Raw genomic sequence first — 19,014 nt, 5'->3', positions numbered from 1 at the left:
TCCAAATCTATTCTATTCTATTAAACAGTGAGAAGAAGGCAATGTAAAATAAACTGTTAGGAACAGGGGGGGTTAAAGGGTATAATTCATATAACATTGGCCTCCAGTACCCAGCAGAACCTTCAAGATGAGCATCTTGGTTACAGGGTTGAACCCTGATTGGTCGAACAGCAGTGTGACTTTGAAGGGCATCCCGCGACGCACCACCAGATGCCTGGCGCTCAGCCCCAGTGTCTTATGGGACGTGTGGTTGTCACGGACCTCCAGGTTCACATGCTTCAGCCTCAGATCTGCCCCTGAGATCTGCTCCCGAGATCTGCCGCCTAGAGATCAAATATAAGCCTCTTATTAAACAACATAGACAGGTATGTAGATATACAAGCCTCTTATAGACAGGTATGTAGATATACAAGCCTCTTATTAAACAACATAGACAGGTATGTAGATATGGCAAGAACGCACGCCACTGGAGAGCAATGAGATAAGGTGTTCAGAGAAGGAGTTCTGAGCTGCAGAGTGAAGTGTTCAGCTTTAGTGTGTGTTCTCACATACGTTGTTTTCATACTTTTGGTGCTTTTAATTACAATGTAGTGTAGGTACTGTCGAGATATGCAGTACATACCATTTAGGCACCTGTCTGAACAGTCTCATTACTATAAAAGCATCTCTAGGATGTTTCCGGTGTTCCCTGCAACAGTAACCAAGGAACGACTTGTGCAACCCTACTGTTTGTGTGTATGGCATGAATGCACTGCATGATAGGAATGCAGCTCAACAGTACCCTTCTAGGTGTTTTGAATGTCTGTAACTGTCTACTACATGTGTCCAAACACATGTCAGGCTTGTGTGATATTCAAATGAAGGAAATATACCAGACAGTCTTTCTGTCCAATAATGACGCTGAATTTTGAATAACCTCTCTACATTTGTCATTTGTAAAAAAGCCAAATAAACGAAATATTTCAGTAAAATGTCCAAAGGCACACTCACCCTGATTTACTGTAATTCTACCAGTCACAAAAAGGAACAACGACACTTTACCAAATGGGTATTTCATCAATGATACTATGTATGCAGTCTTTTGCTAAATGTACAATAGTAGAAGGTTTCAGAAAGTACCTAAAAGACAAGTGGTGTCCTGTTGTGTGAAACAGTGTGAAAAGTAAAATGAGAACGAACACACCTGTTAGCTGATGGGCTGCGTGCTGCATGGAGAGCATGTTGGTAGTGACCTGACAGCACTCTCCTGTCTTTGTTTGTGTGTGGGTGTGGGTGTGTGTGTGTCTGTGTGTGTGTGTGTGTGTGTGTGTGTGTGTGTGTGTGTGTGTGTGTGTGTGTGTGTGTGTGTGTCAGAGAGGTCCAGTGGCATGAATACCAGAGACTGATTTAGGTCCTCCTACCTGAGCTGTTGATGTCACTGAGGGAGAGACTGCCTTATTCACAGCCTTGGAGAGAGGGAGGGATAGAGAGAGAGAGAGTGAGAGAGAGAAAGAGAGAGAGAGAGAGAGAGAGAGAGAGAGAGAGAGAGAGAGAGAGAGAGAGAAAGAGAGAGAGAGAGAGGGAGAGAGAGAGTGAGTGATAGAGAGAGAGAGGGATATCAACAGGGATTGATTGTCAGAGGTTTCCATAAAAATAGAATTCAGCCAAAATGACTCAGTGCTGAACACTTTACTCTCCAGCTCAGAATGAAAAGGTAATAACATGGTAACAACTAGTTAACTACCTACTACTCCTCTTAACAGCCGTATGAATAACATGGTAATAGATACTGTATGTTTGAGGGCCGAGACACTTATGCCAAAGGAGAGGGAGGAGAATGAAGGGGAAACACATATTATTGTTGCATTTGCATAACAAATGTTTTTATCCAAATGTATCCGACAAGTACTTGTCTAAAGTGAATCATGTATACATTAGTCATCGTAAGAAAAAAGGGAGGGGGTGTTCCTTTTACTGCCCAGTAGGCGAGCACCAGGGTCTTGAATCTGATGCAAGCTGCTACTGGGAGCTAACGAACGGTGCGAAGCCTGCATCATTCAAACCCCTATTCACTCTTATTGTCTTCTCCTAGTGAACCCAGGAGCAGAGCACAGTGTCAGAGTCAGGACACGTAATGTCAATGAATTTAATGAGGAATTATAGGGGAAGGGGAAAGCAGGCTGGAATGGCAGGTTGGGTAGGTGGGAGACAGGGCAGGCAGGGTGGACAGGATAGACAAGACAGGGCAGGGCAGTCTGGGTAGACAGGGCTGGTAGGCAGGTGGCCGCATAGACAGGCAGGCAGGTGGATAGGCAGGCAGGTAGTGAACCGGCTATAAATCTCTGAAGCAGAGAGAGAGTTGCGATGAGACAAGGCGACACTAAACACAAAGAGTAACGTTGAGACATACTGAGAGATACTAAATTGGCAGAGAGCGATGCTAACATTGTAGAAACTGGCAGATGTGGATGATGGAGGGACAGGAAACCAGACCAGACCAGAGCCTGGTCACACCCGCACACACCATAAACAGACAGACAAAGGGAGGCACTGGCGCCCTCTAGTTGGAAGTGGAGGGCGTGACACTTATTAGATTAGATTACATTACATTCAACTTAATTATACAAGTACTGAGACAACGAAATGTAGTTTGGTATCTAATCTAGCCAAACAGTGGCCTGGTGCAAATGACATTACAGCATTACAGTGAGTATAAATAAATGAATATAAATGGATCCGCGTGTAGAAGTGGTTGAGTTTGTCGGGTAGGGAGTCAGTGCTGGTATGGGAGGCTGTATTTGAAGTCTGTGACGGCCAGGATGCCTGGCCACGTGCATCGGGGATCAGAGCTGTTCTGAAAGTGCTCCTCAATCTGTAGTTTGTGGTTGTGCTTGGCCTTCCTGATGCCCCTCTTCAGGCTAGCCCTGGATGAGCAGTAGGCCTTTGCATCGCCAGACTTCATCAGGACCAGTAAGTAAGTAAGTAAGTAAAGCTTTATTTATATAGCGCCTTTCGTACATGAAATGCAACTCAAAGCACTTTACAATAGAACATATACAACCAAAGATTTACAAGAAGGGGGGGGGGGGGGGGGAGTGGGGAAACGAGACACAACAGCAGGGGAGGGGTGGGGGAAGGGAGGGGTTCCATCACCCTCTGTAGGACATCTGCTATCTAATCAGCACTGCTGCCACTGTGGGGAGGGGGGGGGGGGGCACGGCGAAGGCGGGGGGATGGGGTGGGGGGGGTGGGGTGCATGTCCATGTATGTATGAGTCCTTGACGGAAGTCCGTGTTTGTGTGTGTGTGTGTGTGATCAGCAACGATCTCCTCCTCGACTCTGGCCGCATCAGCATACTCATCCTCCTGGAACCTCTCGGCAGCCTTTGACACAGTCTCCCGACCCACACCATCCTCCTCAACCTGACCGCCTAGGCCTCACCAGTGCAGCTCTCTCCTGGTTCCAGTCCTACCTCTCCAACAGAAAACTGTTTCTAACCATCAACCCAGCCCAAGTCAACCAAGGCGTGCCTCAAGGCTCTGTGCTTGGACCCCTCCTCTTCACTATCTACATGCTTCCCCTCAGCCAGTTCATCCGCCATCACCGGCTAAACTTCCACTGCTACGCTGTTGACACCCAACTGTATCTCAGCACTACACCATCCCTTCAGCTCCAGCCTCAATCTCTTGTCAACTGCCTGCTTGAAATACCTTTGTCTTAAAATACAGGTTCATCTTGCATCATTTTCAGCCAGGGGTTTCTTTGATTATTGTTATTAATTAAGTAATAGTAGTAGTAGTAGTAGTAGTAGTAGTAGTAGTAGTAGTAGTAGTAGTAGTAGTAGTAGTAGTAGTAGTAGTAGTAGTATAATAGCAGTAGTAGTATAATGAATTAGAGGGAAAGATTTTCTACGTCACTCTCTCCCCACAGTGATCCACAACTCCCCTACCCTGGACGCCTTCAACTCAGCCCTCAAAACCCACCTGCTCACCAAGGCCTTTGGCCCCTAGTTTTTGGCCCCTGGTTTTGTGTTTTCTATTTATGTCTGTCTGTCTGTCTATCTGTACATTTGTAAAGCGTCCTTGGGTTCCTTGAAAGGCGCTATATAAATCTAAGATATTCTTATTCTTATTCCTATTATTATTATTATTATTATCGAAAAGTGGCTTTGCGTGCCTTCAGCAGTAAGTGGGCCTCACTGCTTGTCATCCAAGGCTTCTGGTTGGGGAAAGTTCTTATCTCTCTGTGGGTGGTGACACTGTTGACACGTGTATTGATGTAATCCAGAATGGGAGAAGCATATGAATCAATTTCTGTGTGGGTGCCAGGGTGGCCTGAGTGGCAAACACACTCCAGTCACAGTGTGTTGAAACTGATGCTGCAGTGTAGAGTCCCTCCGCTCCCTCTGGCCAGACTTGGCCAGTCCATGGCTGCCTGTCCTCAATGTTGTTTTTCACACATTCGATGAGGGGTGTGTTCTTAGGGAATAGGAACAATGAAAGGTGATCAGATTGTCCCAAGTGGGGGAGGGTAATGACTTTGTTAGCATCAGCAATGTTCATATACACACGAGCTAGAGTGTTGGGAATACAGTTCTCAGGTGAGTGGTTGAAATCTCCTCCTCAATAAACGCACCACCCAGGTGTGCAGTTTTTGTTGTTCTTTGCTAATTGCAGCATGGAGTTCTTTTATTGCTATTCCCAGAGGTGATTTGGGGCAGAGGGCATTACAGCTGCTGTAATCACCTCTGGGAATTCCCCTGTATGACTGTACTGTAGAACAGGTGATGTCATGCAGAGGGCAGAAGTCACATGGTATGTATGTGTATAAAGGGCACACCAGTATGTGTAAAGGTTCCACCATTCCTCCGTGGGTTAAAGACCAAGCCCTGTCACACCTAACTGGTATAGCCTAGCTTTCACCTTTAGGTTAAAGCTAAAGCAGGTTAGGCCGTTTCAGAGGCCAGAGTAGTGATATTTGTTGTATTTAAAAGGAAGACTCACAGTAGCTATGGATTGTAGGGGTTATTGTAATGACTAGAGAAAAGTATTATCCAAGAGCCATGGAGAGTGATCCTTCTATCTATGCTCTTTATACTGATCATCTGTTGATAACTAATCTTTGACGCCACATAAAGAACACGGTTATTGTGCTATAAAAACAACTATACTTGGCCAATGTGAGTTCTGAATGGCTTGCTGTTACAAAGACATACCCTAACAGAAAACCCAGGCCCTGACAGATTATGTTCCCAAATTCCAAAAGTCTACATTTCCACATCTCATTGTGCCATAATGTCAACACTGTAGGAGTGGAGTGGAATTTGTTGGAAAATCCCCAAGTCTTAACTTGTGTGACTAAGGACAATCTGAAGGGCAAGCATTACCACATTAATAATGTTTGAATGAATGAATGAATGAATGAATGAATGAAAGCTTTATTTCGAACATGTGAAAAAAGAAATAGTTATAACAACAAAAAACAAGAAAAAAACAAGAAAAAAACAAAACAAAAACAAGAAAAAACAAAACAAAACAAAAAACACTATTTACTTCACATGTCCGAAAAGGAGTAGGAAGAAGCATAAGCCTATTTAATCCTACCCCTTCTCCAATACTCAGAGATTAATAATTAATAATCTGCAGTTTCAATATTAATATAATATTTTAAAAATGAATTCAAATGTATTTACGTATTTACATATTTACCAACAATAGAAAACAGATAATGTAAATAAACAAATAATCTGTGAAAACAACTGGTTTTCTTATGATGTATAGTCACATTAGACTCAACTGTCGATTTCTGTGATGCCTTATGTCATAGAAGGCGGAGATAGCTTGTTTTTTATTTTATTATTATTTAAACAACGTTGTCTCCATATCAGCTGGTAGTGTACATACATCCACACAGGATTTCCGTTACACAGTCTGCGCGACAGCTCTGGATTGGTCAGATGACAGAGCCGCATTAGATGACAGAGACACACCCCCACTACTACACTGCTCCACTATAATAAGACGCACAGCAGACAAGAACAACTGAACTATCAAACGCAAAATGCCTCTTTTAATGGACATATGTTGCCTGTGTTTCAAGGTGATCACCTTGCCTCTCCAGCTGATGGAGGTGGTCGGCTTGTATGGCTTATACAAGCGTGTCTTTCCTTATCTGGTCTACAAGGTCACTTTTACGTACAATAAGAAAATGCACGACCAAAAGAAGGATCTTTTTCATAATCTGTCCCAGTTCACCAAAGCCGACCGGCCGCTGCGCATTTTGGAGATCGGCTGCGGCACCGGGGCGAACTTTCAATTCTACCCGTCAGGTTGTGACGTCATCTGCACCGACCCGAATCCCGGTTTCGAGAAGTACCTGCAGAGGAGCCTGTCTGACAACGACCACCTGACGGCCCAGGAGTTCGTGGTCGCTTCTGGAGAAGACCTGGGGGCTGTGGAGGGGGGCTCTGTGGACGTGGTGGTCGTCACCCTGGTTCTCTGTTCTGTCAGCGACGTCCCCCGAACTCTGCAAGAAGCACTGAGAGTCCTGAGGCCTGTGAGTTTTGATTTTGTGTACAAAATGAAAATCCCAGTATTTACCGTTATATTTTCTGACGCGAAACAGTTCGTGAGCTTAGAATGATAAGGTTCTATCTCCGTTTAGGGCAGTTCAGAGATATTGAGCGTCAAAGTTTTTACATTCCATTATGTTGTGTGAGATGGAACCTTTGTATTTTATTAATTACTAACTCAAAAATGTCAACATTTTAAAAAATAACACCACACGGGCATTAATAAACACCTAATGGATCAGATTATGTAAAAAACTCAATTTTGGCAAAAATGGAGATAGAACCGTATAATTCTAACGTCACGAGTTGTGTTTAATACTTGTTGATAACTATGGATACACAGCATAAAGATACTCGGGTGTATTGAAGTTCTTGGGTTTGGCGTGTAACGGATGACGTGGTGAATTCCAGACGCTCCTGAAATAATAAATATAGCCTATATTATAGGCTACTGCATTTAAAGTAAACATGTTCATGTTGTACCGTTATACCACTATAATATGAGTAAGTCCTCTGGTCACAATGAAGTATAACAGGGTATTCATCCAACAACAGGTGTACACGATACAGGATCAAACAAGTCTGGTCAACATTCATTGATTCGATTCCAGGAATTAAGCAATGGGTTGTCATATCTTTTAGCAAGCTTGAATGTTACATACTGTACCTTTTTAAAGCTGTACAGTTTCGTGAACATGGTTAATTATAGCTAATCGAAAAGTGCAATACGCTTTCGAAAGTCTATATAATGTAGGGTCACGGGTGAATTTGGGTTTAAATGGTTAGGCCCATGAGATCCATGCTAAAGGTATAGGGCGTAGTAAAAGTCCTGTTGACTAGATTTTAGTTGTGCCACATTAGCCTACCAAATGTCCCAGATTACCCGAATATACTGGACCTTTTAAGTTATACGGTTCTGTGAACATGATTAATTATAGCTAATGGAAAAGTGCAATATGCTTTCGAAAACCAATGCAATGTACTACTACACTTATGCAATATAGGCTACTGTATACTTGATTACGTAGATGTCAAACCTGCCACCTGACAATAGTACCAGAGCAAAGATTGTGATTGGATTATAGCCATGTATCTCTCACTATATAAATGTTACTTGGCCTACTAGTTGTAAGACAACCCATGTAACTTCACCTGAAAACTGTTAGAATCAAGGTGGAGGTTAGGAACATCAACATGGAGTGGAGGATAGTCCAACACAAGACATGTCATATGATGATGATGTTGGTCATATGTGTTTGTTGTTGTGGCCTGCAGGGTGGAGCCCTGTACTTCATGGAGCATGTTGTCTCAGACCCGTCGTCATGGACATACTTCTTCCAGCACGTTCTCCAGCCCATGTGGTACTACTTGGGAGATGGATGCATGGTTACCAGGGCAACATGGAAGGACCTGGAAGCTGCTGGCTTCTCCGAGCTCAAGCTAAGACACATCGAAGCCCCACTCCACTTCATGATCAAACCACATATCATGGGCTATGCTGTCAAGTAGTATGTTGAAGTGTTTCCTTAGGCTAAGCCTATACCTCAGCTGCTGGCTGAAGTATGTTGCCTACACGGTGGAACAAAGTGTTTATTTTTTCACTGCTTTTGTTACTTACTTGTTGTGTACAAACTATTAATTGACTCAAGATGTAGTTAGTCATGTTTTGGGCCACAATGGGCCCCATTCGTTCAGGAAATACAACTCATATTATGACAGAATGTGTAACAATAAACTGTCTGGACTAACCACCTACAGCCAAGGGACAGGGCCAAACCAGGAACGAATGTTAATTTGTGGAATATTATTTTAATAACAAAAGTCATTTTGTATTTTATAAAATGTTATTAATCCCAAGAAATCACCTTGTTTGCTTATTTCATGCTCATGTCGAGAGACTCACTGGAGACTCACCTGGATTTTCATCAGATAATTATGTAATCAAGTAAATGGTAAATGGACTGCACTTATAGAGCGCCTTTTTTGCTGCTCCAAAGTGCTTTACAACGGCCTCTCATTCACCCATTCACACACCAATGGCGGCAAGCTGCCATGCAAGACGCCGGCCCGCTCACTGGGAGCAATTTTGGGGTTCAGTGTCTTGCCCAAGGACACTTCGACATGTGGCCAGCCGGGGCTCGAACCACTGATCTGCCAACCTTGTGATCATTAGACGCCGACTCTCCCTCCTGCGCCACAGCCGCCCCACACAAGTAGATTTCAGTGTCCAGAGTCCAGAGCAGTGATCATTTTTGTATTTAAAAAGGAAGACTTACAGTAGCTATGGATTGTAGGGGTTATTGTAATAGAGAAAAGCATTATCCAAGAGCCATGTAGGCTATAGTGATCCTTCCATCCATGCTCTTTATATTGATCATCTGTTGGTAACTTCCAGTGAGAAATAATCTTATGTCACATAAGGAACACGGTTATTGTGCTATGAAAACTATACATGGCCAATGTGAAGTCTGAATGGCTGGCTGTTACAAAGACATACCCTGACAGAAAACCAGGTTGTTTTTCCAACTGTCTACTCTATTCCAAAAGTCGACATTTCCCCATCTCATTGTGTCAACAACACTGTAGGCTGAATTTCCAACTTATCAATTTGTGACTAAGGATGATCTGAAGGGCATAGGGAGTTGACCTCATATTTGGCCTGTATGCTGCTTTTACCACATTAATAATGTTCCTTATGATGTATAGTCACAGCAGACTCAACTTCCGATTCCTGCGATGCATAAGCACATGAACAATGTAGGTTTAATTATCCTTATTTTAAAGATAACGTTGTCGATGTTCCAATATATCACTGTCTGGTTCGCTGCCTCTACTGCAAAGGCAAACTACAGATGACCATTCAACCTGCCGTCTTTCCTGGACCTGTTCTATTCCAGGAGAGCAGGAGAGATGATCGCTGATCCTTCCCATCCAGGGGCCGATTCCACGAAGCTCGATTATCTTCTAAGCCTCGATAAAGTTCTAATCGGCGATAATTTTATCTTGCGTTCGGGTCCATCAATGTGGCTCAAATAATTCGCTGTTTGGTTGCTATGCAACATAGCCTCCCGAGTTATTCTGGTCGCGAGCAGGCTAAGAGGCTGGCTAAAGTAATGTGTGCGTCAAAATTGTCTCACAGGCGGAAACTATATCCCGAACGACAGTTCCATCAAGTGTCTTTTAGGAAATATTAGTTCCCACTTTTTACGAGATAGATAGATAGATAGTTTGACTGTGTGATAGATAGATAATTTGATAATTTGAAAGTGTGATCGATCGATAGATAGATAACCTTATATTTTGAAAGTGTGATAGATAGATAGATCGATAGATAAATAAATAAATTAAAAAGTGTAAAAAATAAAATAAATAGGTATGTCTATTAACTTGCATTGCTTTTGACACAGCGGTCTGGCTGGCGCAGTGGTTAAGGCAACCAGCTAGAGTTCCGAAGGTTGCGAGTTCGAGACTTGAATAAGTGATTTATTTATTTTTTTACATTTAACCGAAGATTTCATGCAAAGGCTTCAAACACCATTGTAATCGTGTCAGTTCTTGTAAATTAGCCTGCACCACAATTTTATAGCCTACATACTTTTTTAGATGAGATTTTAGATTAGATTCAGACAACGAAATGCAGTAAAAAGTGTGTCCACCGATTTAGCGGTCGATACCACTAGGCCATTGTGACGATATGACGGCTTGTAGCCTGCTGCGGATATCACCACAGTAGTAAATATTCATTTATTAAAATATGAACATATAACAATAACTGGGGCTAGTATGACCTATGCATTTAATCGGTCAGCAATTTCTTGCCAAACCATTTCCCTCGCCTTGTTAATTGCGGCAGTATTGCACTATTTTACATCTTATTTTTCCGTCTTCATAAAGATCAATAATTCGGAATGCTGCGCAAATGTAGGACCCCTGCAGAGTGGAATATCTTCATTTCGACAGATCGACTCTTCGGGGCTCTTTATGTCTGCGTGCACGCGCCCATATCGAGGATTTCTAAGCCGGTGTTCTGTGAACACTCATGACACAAGCCTGATCCTCGTTCGAGGAATCACCTGAGGCTTGAATTCCAATCCCGAGTTGCCTGATCGCCTGATTTATTTCAATCGCCGATATACTAATCCACTTTAGTGGAACGGCCCCCTGTAGTTGTTCATGTGACTGTTTTTGTGTTTTAGTTTGTCTTTCTATGTGTCTAAATAATGTGTCTAGCTAGAATATGGCTAGCTAACATTAGTGTAAGACTGTCAAGGCTCAGAACATTTTGATCTTTGTGGTTTCTGGTCGGCCACCCCATTTAACATGTATTGTAGTCCTTCATTAATTATATCATATATTATTTTTATGATGGTGTCAGCTTATTATGAAAATGGTATCTGAGACATTCTAATTTTGTATCACTCACTGTGATGTAATAATGCACAATTCTAGAACATGGTTACCACATGTAAGGGGAATGAAGGTTCACATTCATTGCTCAGAAGAATAGTTGCCAGTGTGACAGTGTGCCACCTCTTGCCCAAAAAGTGGATATTAAAGATATTCAACACAAGAATGAATGAACTGGAAGAGGGGTCCACCTCTACATTTCAGAGATGCAACATGGAGAGAACAATGAGTTCCATGGCCTGTACAATATTTAATGAGCTACGACTGGAAGGAAAATTCTGTGACGTGGTGATTAAAGTCAATGGCATCGAATTCAACGCACACAAGAATATCCTTTGCGGCTGCAGTCCATATTTCCGGTGAGTGTCTTAACTTGGGGGGGTAGCCATGATGGATGGCAGGGATTCACTTGGCATGGATCCAAAGGATAATCAGAAGAAAATAGCCAGATCCTACAAGAGCTTACACATTGTTCTTTGTGGCAGCAATGATACATTCTATAAAAGATACAACTATTGATTCATAATATTTGTGTAACCCTCTTTATATTGTCATATAATTGCAGAGGGTGTTTATTATATTGCTGTACTATATTGAAAAATTTTTGAGAAAATCTGGTACAGTATATGGATGAGTCCTGACCATCATATCCCTCCTCTCTAAACCCTGACCCACAGAGCTCTCTTCACAAGTGGCTGGAACAACTTAGAAGAGCGGGTGTACAACATTCCTGGTGTGTCACCGGACATGATGCGTCTCATTATTGAGTATGCCTACACACGCTCTGTGCCTGTCACTGACGAGAATGCGCAGCAGCTTCTGGTGGCTGCAGACCAGTTCTCTGTCATGGGCGTTGTGCGAGCCTGCAGTGACTACCTAGAGGCCCAGCTGTGCCCGGAGAACTGCATTGGGATCTGTACGTTTGCAGACTTCTACTCCTGCCATGAGCTCAGGCGCATGTCCTCTCTCTTCATCCTGCATCACTTTAAGGAGATGGTGCGTAGCTCCGAGGAGTTCCTGGATCTCTCGCCGTGGCAGTTTCGTGACATCATTGAGAAGGACGACCTGAACGTGAAGCAGGAAGATGTAGTGTTTGAGGCCATCCTGCGCTGGATTGGCCATTCTCCTCAAGACCGCAAAGCCCAGATCTCGGTGCTGTTGCCTAAGGTGACTGAGAGTTGGACAACACACGTAACACGTAAATGTTTGATGCATTTCATAAAGGTGTATCGCGGCTGCCGACTGCATTCTGTGTCCATATCTGTCTGTGTCTGTTTGCTTAGGTACGCATGGCCTTGATGACACCGGACTACTTCATAGACAATGTGAAGAATAATCCACTGGTGAGAGCCAATGCTGACTGCAGGCCCATCATCATCGACGCACTGAAGGCCATGTGTGACCTGAACATGAATGGGCCCTCCAGCTCTGACTTCGGCAACCCTCTGACCCGCCCTCGCCTGCCCTATGCCATCTTACTGGCCATCGGTGGTTGGAGTGGTGGCAGCCCCACCAATGGCATTGAGGCGTATGATGCACGGGCTGACCGATGGGTCAATGTGACTCGAGAGGAGGAGAGCGCACGGGCCTACCACGGTGCTGCCTACCTCAATGGCTTTGTGTACTGCGTGGGAGGCTTTGACAGCGTTGACTACTTCAACAGTGTGCGCAAGTTCAACCCAGTCACACACACTTGGCACCAAGTGGCACCCATGCACTCACAGCGCTGCTACGTCAGTGTGGCTGTGCTGGGTGGCTGCATCTACGCCATGGGCGGCTTTGATGGCCATGTGCGACTCAACACTGCTGAGCGCTATGAGCCTGAGACCAACCAGTGGACACTCATCTCACCCATGCATGAGCAGAGAAGTGATGCCAGTGCCACCACACTTTTTGGAAAGGTAAGTGGAACAGAGGAATAGGTAAGACTAACTGTACCTGGAACACAACTTGATAACTAGTGTACAATGAATCTATTGAAAAGCCAGGATGGATGAATTTACGAGTTGCCTTAATTCTAGGTATACATATGTGGTGGTTTCAATGGGAATGAGTGCCTGTTCACAGCAGAGTGCTTCAACCCTGAGACCAACCAATGGACTCTGATCGCCCCCATGACAAGCCGACGCAGTGGGGTGGGGGTCATCGCCTATGGGGAGCAGGTCTATGCGGTGAGACCTACATAAAAATACACAATAAATCTATGCTCAAGTTCTGATATACTGTTATTGACCCACATTTCTCCTATCCTCTCTTAGGTGGGCGGCTTTGATGGAGCCAACCGTCTGCGAAACGCAGAGTGCTACAATCCCCAGACCAACACCTGGCGCGCAGTTCCCACCATGTTCAACCCACGGAGCAACTTTGGCATCGAGGTGGTGGATGATCTTCTGTTTGTGGTGGGCGGCTTCAATGGCTTCACCACAACCTTCGATGCGGAGTACTACGATGAGAAGACAGATGAGTGGTATGACGCCCATGACATGGGCATCTTCCGCAGTGCCGTTAGCTGCTGTGTGGTGCACGGACTGCCCAATGTGCTGGAGTATGCTGCCCCGCGAGATACCCTGCAGAACCCCCGGGAGGAGCTCAAACTGTCCACCTCCAATAGCAGCATCCTTACTGTCTGACACCATATCTACCCACCATTACCCCCCATCCCTACATGACCCAGTCCTGCCCACTGCAGTCCACCTGGGCAGAGACAGAAACTATCCAAATAAATCCTTCAAGTGCCCATGGAAATCACATAACATTTCTGTCTTTCTTATTGCTTCTATCAGGCCGGGTGGTACAATTATTTTTCTACAATGAACGTATAAGGGAGACTTTAATTGAATGCTAGTTTGCAATCATGTCTTAACTTTGCTGGGCGCTAAGCCCATGCCCATTAATGTCCATCAATACGTGTATCTCTGACGTCTACATGTAAATACCTTCCAAACAAAAGACAAATGATATAAGCACGCAAACACACACACGTACGCACACACACACACACACACACACACACACACATACATACATACACACACACACACACACACCCTTTGCACAGTAGCCTATGTCTCTTCATGTCAGTACATTCCAATGACATAAACACCAAAACATAATGAAATGTTTTATTGTTTCTTTGTTGTATGCTGCTGTTTTCCCTTTCTTTCCTTTTCTAAGCAATGAGGAAAGAAAAAAAATGAGTAGAAAAAAACAATGCAAAACAAAAGATCTTACATAACTTACAGACACATACAGTCATTTGCAATTTTCATTTTCAGTTACGGTAAAAACAAAAAGACAAATACAGTATTTACTACTGTGGTGATATCCGCAGCAGGCTACAAGCCGTCATATCGTCAGTGGTATCGACCGCTGCTATAGTATTTATTCGTCATTTTAAATCGGTGGTTCAAATCCCTCTTCAGACACACTTTTTACTGCATTTCGTTGTCTGAATCTAATCTAAAATCTCATCTAAAAAAGTATGTAGGCTATAAAATTATGGTGCAGGCTAATTTACAAGAACTGACACGATTACAATGGTGTTTGAAGCCTTTGCATGAAATCTTCGGTTAAATGTAAAAAAAAAAAAAAAATTACATATTCAAGTCTCGAGCTCGCAACCTTCGGAACTCTAGCTAGTTGCCTTAACCACTGCGCCAGCCAGACCGCTGTGTCAAAAGCAATGCAAGTTAATAGACATACCTATTTTTTTATTATTATTTTTTTACACTTTTTAATTTATTTATCTATCGATCTATCTATCTATCACACTTTCAAAATATCAGGTTATCTATCTATCGATCGATCACACTTTCAAATTATCAAATTATCTATCTATCACACAGTCAAACTATCTATCTATCTATCTCGTAAAAAGTGGGAACTAATATTTCCTAAAAGACACTTGATGGAACTGTCGTTCGGGATATAGTTTCCGCCTGTGAGACAATTTTGACGCACGCATTACCTTAGCCAGCCTCTTAGCCTGCTCGCGACCAGAATAACTCTGGAGGCTATGTTGCATAGCAACCAAACAGCGAATTATTTGAGCCACATTGATGGACCCGAACGCAAGATAAAATTATCGCCGATTAGAACTTTATCGCGGATTAGAAAATAATCTTGCTTAGTGGAACGGCCCCCTGGTCACCACCTCTTCCAAAGACTTCCATCCGGAAAACAAGGATTTTTTTCTTATTTCTTGCAAATGATCATTTAATTTAATTATTTATTATTATGTTTGCTTCACTGTTTTTTTTTGTTTTTTTATGTCCTATGCACCAACCTCACCAAGTCCATTTCCTGTAGGCTATAATGTGCAAATAATGACGTGGCCAAATCAAAATAACTGTTATCAGCTGGTAGTCGTGTCAGGTGCGTGGCCAGACTGGCGTGGCTAGACTCAGACTGGTCACAGTTCACACAGTAACACGCCCACTCGCACGGCTATAAGGAATATAGCAGACCGCAACAATTTGCAAACGCAAAATGTCTCTTTTAATAGACATATGTTGCCTGTTTTTCAAGGTGATAACCTTGCCTCTTCAGCTGATGGAGGCGGTGGGCTTGTATGGCTTATACAAGCGCGTCTTTCCTTTCGTGATTTACAAGTTCTCGATTGCGTACAACAAGAAAATGCATGACCAAAAGAAGGATCTTTTTCATAATCTGTCCCAGTTCACCAAAGCCGACCGGCCGCTGCGCATCTTGGAGATCGGCTGCGGCACCGGGGCGAACTTTCAATTCTACCCGTCAGGTTGCAGCGTCATCTGCACCGACCCAAATCCTAATTTCGAAAAGTATTTGCAAAGAAGCTTATCTGACAACGACCACCTGACGGCCCAGGAGTTCGTGGTCGCTTCTGGAGAAGATCTGGGGGCTGTGGAGGAGGGCTCTGTGGACGTGGTGGTCGTCACACTGGTTCTCTGTTCTGTCAGCGACGTCCCCCGAACTCTGCAAGAAGCACTGAGAGTCCTGAGGCCTGTGAGTTGATTACATCTCTCCTACCTTAACTGCGCACTTAACTATTTTTCTGTACAAAAATAAATTCCAGCAGAAATTAGTATATTTCTGACCCGAAACCATTTTATGTTATGACGTGCACTGTCACTGAAATGTTTTCTTTACTGCTGCTGTCACACATGTTATTATCACTGTGAAATACAGAGAAATGTCAGCTCGTAAGCCTGCACGCACTGTTCCCCTTTTGAGATCTGGGCTGGCACCCCCCATGTTAAAATCTGGACTGTCTGCGTGGTCTTGACCAATCAAAACGAATGGCAACAGTGTAATGCAGATACAGTACAGGCCAAACGTTTGGACACACCTTCTCATTCAATGTGTTTCCTTTATTTTCATGACTATTTACATTGTAGATTCTCACTGAAGGCATCTTTGAACACATGTGGAATGATGTACTTAACAAAAAAGTGTGAAATAACTGTAAATGTCTTATATTTTAGATTCCTCAAAGTAGCCACCCTTTGCTTTTTTGTTGTTAATAAAATATATATATTTTTTGTTAATAAAATATATAATAATAATATTATATATATATATATAATAACATATTATTATTATATTTAATATTATTATTATATATTTTATTAACAACAAAAAAGCAAAGGGTGGCTACTTTGAGGAATCTAAAATATAATCTACAATGTACCAAATAGTCATGAAAATAAAGGAAACGCATTGAATGAGAAGGTGTGTCCAAACTTTTGGCCTGTACTGTTGAATGCAGATACAAGTATTTGACATATTTTACAGCGTACCATAAGCCTAGGTCAAGAAAAGTGCAGTTTTATTTAATACCGTTTTTACAACTTTTTATTTATAGCTACCGGTAATAAAAAGTTGCAATGCACTTTCAAAAACCAATGCAATGTACTACATTAATAATGCACCGTAGGCTACTGTACCTGATTAGATGTCAAACCTGTCACCTGATTGAATCCTAGGAGTGTCACAAGACAATACATCTGAGGCTCAAAGCCATGTATCTCTCACTGTACGTAAATGCTACTTGGCCTACTAGTTATAAGACAAACCATGTAGGCTTACTTCCCCTGAAAACAACTTCTGGCCCCGCGGTGGTGTAGCGGTCTAAGCACTGGCCACTAGTGCAAGCTGCCCACCGGGGACTGGGATCGAATCCCAGCTCGCCAGATCCGGATATGGCTGGGGCACACACGGGGAGCGGCATATTGGGCGGCCGCTCCCGAGGGCGGTATAGGAGTATTTCCGGACAAGGATCCGTCGCGCAACAGCGCCCCCGGGGTGCCGGAATAACAGGTGCTGGGCTCGAGGAGCCAGTCAGCTAGTCTGCCTGGCGACCTCTTCTGGGACTGCCGGCCACGGGGTCGTGCGGCGGATCCTTCGCAATAGGCAGGGGATAATTGGATGCTAAGTTGGGTTCAATTGGCTACCAAATTGGGTGAAAAAGGGGATAAAATCAGAAAAACAAATAATAAAAAATAATAAAAAACTTCTGTAGCTGTTCTAATCGCAATGAGGTGGAGGACGGGAACATCACCATGGGGTGGAGGATAGTCCAAAGCAAGACATTTCATATGATGATGATGATGATGATGGTCATATGTGTTTGTTGTTGTGGCCTGCAGGGTGGAGCCCTGTACTTCATGGAGCATGTTGTCTCAGACCCGTCGTCATGGACATACTTCTTCCAGCACGTTCTCCAGCCCATGTGGTACTACTTTGGAGATGGATGCATGGTTACCAGGGCAACATGGAAGGATCTGGAAGCTGCTGGCTTCTCCGAGCTCAAGCTAAGACACATCGAAGCCCCACTCATTTTCATGATCAAGCCACATATCATGGGCTATGCTGTCAAGTAGTATGTTGAAGTGTTTCCTTAGGCTAAGCCAGGGCCGGTCCTAGGCATTTAGGTGCCTAGAAATCCACAACTCATATTGTGACCGCATCCATCTGTAACATGAGGTCTGGCAGACAGGAGACAGTGGATTTCGTGTTTTCGTCAGCACTTTGTGTCAGTAAATGTTTCTACAGTAATGCCTGTTTTGTTGTAACTACCTGCGTGATTCTGAATATTTGAGATACTTATATTGTCACTTTATATTTATAGTAAGCAATCATATTCTTTGTAACAGGCGCAGTACTACCATAAACTATATAGTACTATGTTTTTTCTACTGTGTTAAATCCTTACTGTTTTTCACCTTTTGAAATTAAAGTTGTCCAACCTGCAATGAATATTGATGGTGGATTGAACTTTTCATTAGATAACAAAGCATACTCTTGATGCAGTTACTATACTTTTGTGACATGTATTAAGTTTTGAGAATTAAAGTGCATTTTTCCAAAAGAATTGTGGTGTTTTAGCAACTGTTTAGAGGAACATGTTGTGAAAAGTTTAATACCATTTCAAGAAAAACTGATAATTGAATTTGTAACATACTTGGAACATAGCCTAGATAACACTGACTGTTTTTTAAAATATAAATATATACTTGACTAATATTCATATAATTGCACAGGTGTGAACTCAAGTCTGTCAGGTTAGGTCAGGCCAGATTCCATATTCAATATTTACTTGGGACATGCATGAGCATATTACACATTTAAGTATCATAAAAACCCTGCATGTGGGGTTCTTAATTTTGAGCTGCAACGTTTGCAGGAAATACGCTATAGAAATAAAAGTTATTAGTATTAGTATTAATTTGTAAGCACTGCTGTTTTGAATTGGATTATTCATGCATCTGTTAAAGAGGCATGGCGGTCAAAGACAAATACAATACGCTGGGTTGCGACCCAATGGCGCCATCGTGAGGCGAAATACGAATCTAACAGATTATTTGATAGGTTCTCGAACCTGCAAAAAGTATTACGCGTATCTAAACCATTATACACAGGGGTGCACATAACTTTTTGGGGCCAGTGCTCAGAGGAGCACCTAGGGATGCTGCTTGGTGCTCCCCGAGCTCGCGAGTCACGACCCGTCCCACAGGATGGATGAAAAAGGGATACATGGATAACTTATATTAGCAAAACGACATTTGTTCATAAATAAA

The 19,014-nt window shown here is 43.0% G+C and overlaps 4 protein-coding genes across 4 annotated transcripts in view; 3 read left to right on the top strand and 1 right to left on the bottom strand.

The window, feature by feature from the left end:
• Positions 1-1,220, bottom strand: part of LOC308173494 (protein-glutamine gamma-glutamyltransferase 5-like) — a gene marked incomplete at its 5' end in the record, with an annotated part of 10,022 nt that extends 8,802 nt beyond the window's left edge. Inside the window, 2 exons of the mRNA XM_080548525.1 lie at positions 111-323; positions 1,184-1,220. Coding sequence (XP_080404651.1) covers positions 111-323; positions 1,184-1,220 — 250 coding nt within the window. The remainder of the gene's footprint in view (positions 1-110; positions 324-1,183) is intronic.
• Positions 1,221-5,952: 4,732 nt separating this feature from the next.
• On the top strand, positions 5,953-8,405 carry LOC308173614 (thiol S-methyltransferase TMT1A-like). The gene is made up of 2 exons (XM_080548646.1): positions 5,953-6,534; positions 7,826-8,405. Exons 1-2 carry the CDS (start codon positions 6,040-6,042, stop codon positions 8,057-8,059), a joined length of 729 nt encoding a protein of 242 aa, XP_080404772.1. The 5' UTR covers positions 5,953-6,039; the 3' UTR covers positions 8,060-8,405.
• Positions 8,406-11,170: 2,765 nt separating this feature from the next.
• LOC308173493 (kelch-like protein 10) lies at positions 11,171-13,587 on the top strand (the record flags this gene model as incomplete). The annotated part of the gene is made up of 5 exons (XM_080548524.1): positions 11,171-11,316; positions 11,635-12,124; positions 12,241-12,858; positions 12,979-13,128; positions 13,216-13,587. The coding sequence occupies 5 exons, from the start codon at positions 11,171-11,173 to the stop codon at positions 13,585-13,587; spliced, it is 1,776 nt and encodes a 591-aa protein (XP_080404650.1).
• Positions 13,588-15,436: 1,849 nt separating this feature from the next.
• Positions 15,437-18,184, top strand: LOC308173615 (thiol S-methyltransferase TMT1A-like). Its single transcript, XM_080548647.1, has 2 exons — positions 15,437-15,940; positions 17,584-18,184. Exons 1-2 carry the CDS (start codon positions 15,446-15,448, stop codon positions 17,815-17,817), a joined length of 729 nt encoding a protein of 242 aa, XP_080404773.1. The 5' UTR covers positions 15,437-15,445; the 3' UTR covers positions 17,818-18,184.
• Positions 18,185-19,014: the final 830 nt, after the last annotated feature.

The sequence above is a fragment of the Nansenia antarctica genome, assembly GCF_963989245.1.
Source record: "Nansenia antarctica genome assembly, chromosome: 18".
Lineage (NCBI taxonomy): Eukaryota > Metazoa > Chordata > Actinopteri > Argentiniformes > Microstomatidae > Nansenia > Nansenia antarctica.
Note: the sequence above shows the minus strand (reverse complement) of the source record. Positions and strands in the feature narration are given on the sequence as shown.

Bases quoted from the DNA above. Each gene is read 5' to 3' on its own strand.
- LOC308173614 (XM_080548646.1), top strand. From the start codon at position 6,040: ATGCCTCTTTTAATGGACATATGTTGCCTGTGTTTCAAGGTGATCACC. The intron at 6,535-7,825 runs GTGAGTTTTGAT...TGTGGCCTGCAG, and splicing joins CACTGAGAGTCCTGAGGCCT to GGTGGAGCCCTGTACTTCAT.
- LOC308173615 (XM_080548647.1), top strand. From the start codon at position 15,446: ATGTCTCTTTTAATAGACATATGTTGCCTGTTTTTCAAGGTGATAACC. The intron at 15,941-17,583 runs GTGAGTTGATTA...TGTGGCCTGCAG, and splicing joins CACTGAGAGTCCTGAGGCCT to GGTGGAGCCCTGTACTTCAT.